Source organism: Pelophylax lessonae, assembly GCF_965119305.1.
Source record: "Pelophylax lessonae genome assembly, chromosome: 1".
Lineage (NCBI taxonomy): Eukaryota > Metazoa > Chordata > Amphibia > Anura > Ranidae > Pelophylax > Pelophylax lessonae.
The window spans coordinates 533,208,788-533,212,774 of record NC_138768.1 but is presented as its reverse complement, the minus strand read 5'-3'; the positions used below and the strand labels follow the sequence as shown (position 1 = coordinate 533,212,774).

The following is a 3,987-nucleotide window of genomic DNA, read 5'->3' as shown; positions in this document are numbered from 1 at the left end:
GTATTGTATTGCAATCTGGGTATCCATTTGATAGTCCAGTCCTATTCTGGGTCAGTTGTGCCTGAGGAGGGATCGAGCCAATTTGATTGGGTTGTTAGGCAGGGTGTAGACCCAATAATATAATCAGCAGCTCCTGCGGGGGTGGTGCTACACGTGGGGGCTCGTCCGGGATTTCTACAGTCCTGCAACACAACCCTCTCAGCCATAGAATCCCCTCCCACGCAGAAATGGATCCTGTCGCTGCTGCTGAGTGGTGCAAGGAAGAGAATGTCATAGTGGAAAATGGCCTGGTGGTTGAAATCAAGGGAGAAGCCTGGACTGAAGAAAAGCTCCTCCCTGTTTTGAGGGCACTATCCACAGACAGGAAATTCTGGGTGATTGACATGAAAACTGACACCACTGTCCCACACACGTATGCACTGTGTGAGTGGAGGAAGGGGGTCCCTGATTATTTCAACGGAAACAGTGTAAAAACTACTGACCAAACAGAACTTTTCCTGATACATCCAGGAGTTCCTATTGCGGGTCCCTCATCCACCACCCCTGGGGTATCCAGCCAAGAAAAAGGTGTCCAAGAAGGGCATCCTGAGTCATCACCTTTGTCGACTTTTAGCTCAGAACTGTGTGCTGTTCTTGGGGAGATTGTGGCAAAATGTAGTAGGGACTCCTCAAGCTATCTGATGACTGGATATAGGAAGCTCCGGACATTCTCTGGGAAACAGCCTGTGCCTTCAGCAGAAGATGGGTTCGAAGAGTGGTTAGATACCGCCACTCAGGCTTTGGAGGAATGGGAGGTACCAGAACAGCACAAGAAGCAGAGAATCACAGAGAGTTTAAGGGGACCTGCATTAGAGGCTGTACGTAATCTAAAGCTTAGCAAGAAAAACTGCACTGCACAGGATTATTTGGACATTCTGCAAGATGTGTTTGGTCGGACGGAGAACGCGGCTGAACTTCTCTACCAGTTGGACCACTGTTATCAAGAAGAGGGGGAGGTCTGCGCTGTGCAGGGTGTCAGTGAGGCAGGGGATCCGCTGACTGGATCGGGGACTCGGCTCGGGGCGCTCATGGAGCATGGGGGGAGATGAGGGGAGCGCTTCATGAGCATGCCGGAGAGTACGGGGGACCGGAGCGGGGAGGAGGAGACGCTGCCGAGCGGACAGGAGCAGCAGCATTACGGTGCTAAATGCAAACGATCTGATTACTACAATGCTGCGACTACAGTCCTCTTTGTGAACCTGAATATCATGGATCTAAAGGGTCTTTGCAGCCTTTAGAACAACTGCCCTGAAAGAACGATTGCCCGCAAAGGCCATGGCCCTCTTCACGCCGTGGAAGCTGTCCTCTCAGAAGCTGGGCTTTTTTCTGGTGACTTTTGGCTTTATCTGGGGTATGATGTTGCTTCACTTTACGATCCAGCAGCGGACTCAGCACGAAAGCAGCACCATGCTCCGCGAGCAGATTCTGGATCTCAGCAAACGCTACATCAAAGCCCTGGCGGAGGAAAATGGGAACGTCGTGGATGGCCCATATGTCGGCACGATGACAGCATATGATTTAAAGAAGACGCTGGCGGTTCTTCTGGATAATATTTTACAAAGGATTGGCAAATTGGAATCAAAGGTTGACACCCTGGTTTTAAATGGCACGGGATTAAACACCACCAATGGTACAACAACTGCCATTCCCAGTGTTGGCGCTGGGGATAAAATAAACGTTGCAGATCTCATTAATGGGGCCCAGGAACAATGTGAACTGCCTCCCATGGATGGCTATCCTCACTGTGAGGGTAAAGTAAAGTGGATGAAGGACATGTGGCGATCTGATGTCTGCTACTCCAATTACGGGGTCGATGGTTCCACCTGTTCTTTTTTTATTTACCTCAGTGAGGTTGAAAACTGGTGCCCTCGATTGCCATGGAGAGCTGTAACCCACAAGGAAGAGGAAGCTGATAAGCGAACAATGGCTGAAATCCGAACAGATTTTGAGCACCTATACTTCGTTATGTCTAGACACGAGGAGTTCCGCTGGATGACACTGAGGATAAAGAGAATGGATGACACCTGGATAGAAGCAATAAAATCCCTGGCAGAGAAGCAGAATTTAGAGAAACGGAAAAGGAAAAAGATTCTCGTTCATCTGGGCCTCTTAACAAAGGAATCTGGTTTTAAGATAGCTGAAAATGCATTCAGTGGAGGGCCGCTCGGCGAATTAGTCCAATGGAGTGACTTAATTACATCTCTTTACTTACTGGGCCATGATGTCAGGATTTCGGCTTCAATAGCTGAGCTGAAAGAGATCATGAAGAAGGTTGTGGGAAACCGATCAGGCTGCCCTACACAGGGTGATAAAGTGGTGGAACTCATCTATATCGATATTGTGGGGCTGGCTCAGTTCAAAAAGACTCTTGGCCCTTCCTGGGTGCACTATCAATGTATGCTGCGAGTTCTGGATTCGTTTGGGACTGAACCGGAATTTAATCACGCTCAGTACGCTCAATCCAAGGGCCACAAAACACCTTGGGGAAAATGGAATCTGAACCCTCAGCAGTTCTATACCATGTTCCCTCACACGCCAGATAACAGCTTCCTGGGGTTTGTGGTGGAGCAACATCTGAATGCCAGCGACATCAGACACATGAACGACATCAAGCGGCAGAACCAGTCTCTTGTTTACGGCAAAGTCGATAATTTCTGGAAGGACAAGAACACTTATTTGGACATCATCCACACCTATATGGAGGTACATGGTACTGTACATGAAAAGGGCACAGTACACATGCCCAATTATGTGAAGAATCACGGGATCTTGAGTGGACGAGACCTGCAGTTCTTGCTTCGGGAAACTAAACTCTTCGTTGGCCTCGGATTCCCCTATGAAGGGCCGGCTCCATTGGAAGCCATTGCAAATGGCTGTGCTTTCCTGAACCCCAAATTTAGTCCACCAAAAAGTAGTAGAAATACGGATTTCTTCAAAGGGAAACCAACTCTAAGAGAGCTCACATCCCAGCACCCGTACGCCGAAGTGTACATCGGGAAGCCTCACGTCTGGACTGTGGACATCAACAATCCGGAAGAGGTCGAGAAGGCTGTGAAGGCTATACTAAATCAAAAGAATGAACCTTACCTGCCCTACGAATTCACATGCGAGGGCATGCTGCAGCGGGTGAACGCCTTCATTGAGAAACAGGATTTCTGCCATGGACAAGTCATGTGGCCTTCATTAAGCGCCCTTCAAGTGAAGCTTGCAGAAACTGGAAAGTCATGTAAGCAAGTGTGCCAGGAGAATCACCTCATCTGTGAGCCGTCGTACTTCCAGCATCTTAACAAAGACAAAGACCTGGCCAAGTTCAACATTCAGTGCCAGACCTCTGACGTCGCAAATGATATCGTGGTCCCGTCCATAGATGAGAACAAGAAGCATTGCGTCTTTCAAAGCGATCTCCTATTATTCAGTTGCGCGGGGTCCCACCCCCACCACAAGCGGGTCTGTCCATGCAGGGACTACATGAAAGGACAGGTTGCACTTTGCAAGGATTGCCTATAGCATCTGCTAACCCTCTCCCTGTCGGATGGGGTGTCCTGGCGGCTAGGTGCGAAGGCATGTAACACTTTCTTGCACTTTTGGCCTGTTGGTATGTATGGAAAGCATAAAGGGTTTCACGTTCTGTAAACGGGCACCAAACACCGTTTTCGAAGGGAGTCCGTCCCAGGAAGTGCTTCAGATGCCTTTCTCACAGGAGCATTTTTTGTGAGCTGAAGCCCTGGAAAGAACCATCTTTAAACCTTAAGCCTTCCAACTCTGCGCTACTTTAAAAAAAAAAAAAAAAAGCGCAGCTGACATTTTATTTTAAGGAAATCTATAGATGGTTTACACAAGGTGAATACGGTTTTTGATCATCGATGTGGCGGAGCAGTCCTCTCTAATGCGGTGATTTAGGAACGCTAGGACGCCATGCTAGTATGTGTGAAACAACAACAAAGTGTG

The 3,987-nt window shown here is 48.6% G+C and overlaps 1 protein-coding gene across 1 annotated transcript in view; it reads left to right on the top strand.

Annotated features, from left to right (window-relative positions):
* Positions 1 to 1,083: 1,083 nt before the first annotated feature.
* LOC309544290 (alpha-1,6-mannosylglycoprotein 6-beta-N-acetylglucosaminyltransferase A) overlaps positions 1,084 to 3,987 on the top strand; it is a 3,014-nt gene continuing 110 nt past the window's right edge. The window contains exon 1 of the mRNA XM_082243196.1: positions 1,084 to 3,987. This exon is cut by the window's right edge and continues 110 nt beyond it. Within this exon, the coding sequence (XP_082099322.1) occupies positions 1,315 to 3,546 (2,232 nt within the window). The 5' untranslated portion in view covers positions 1,084 to 1,314 and the 3' untranslated portion in view covers positions 3,547 to 3,987.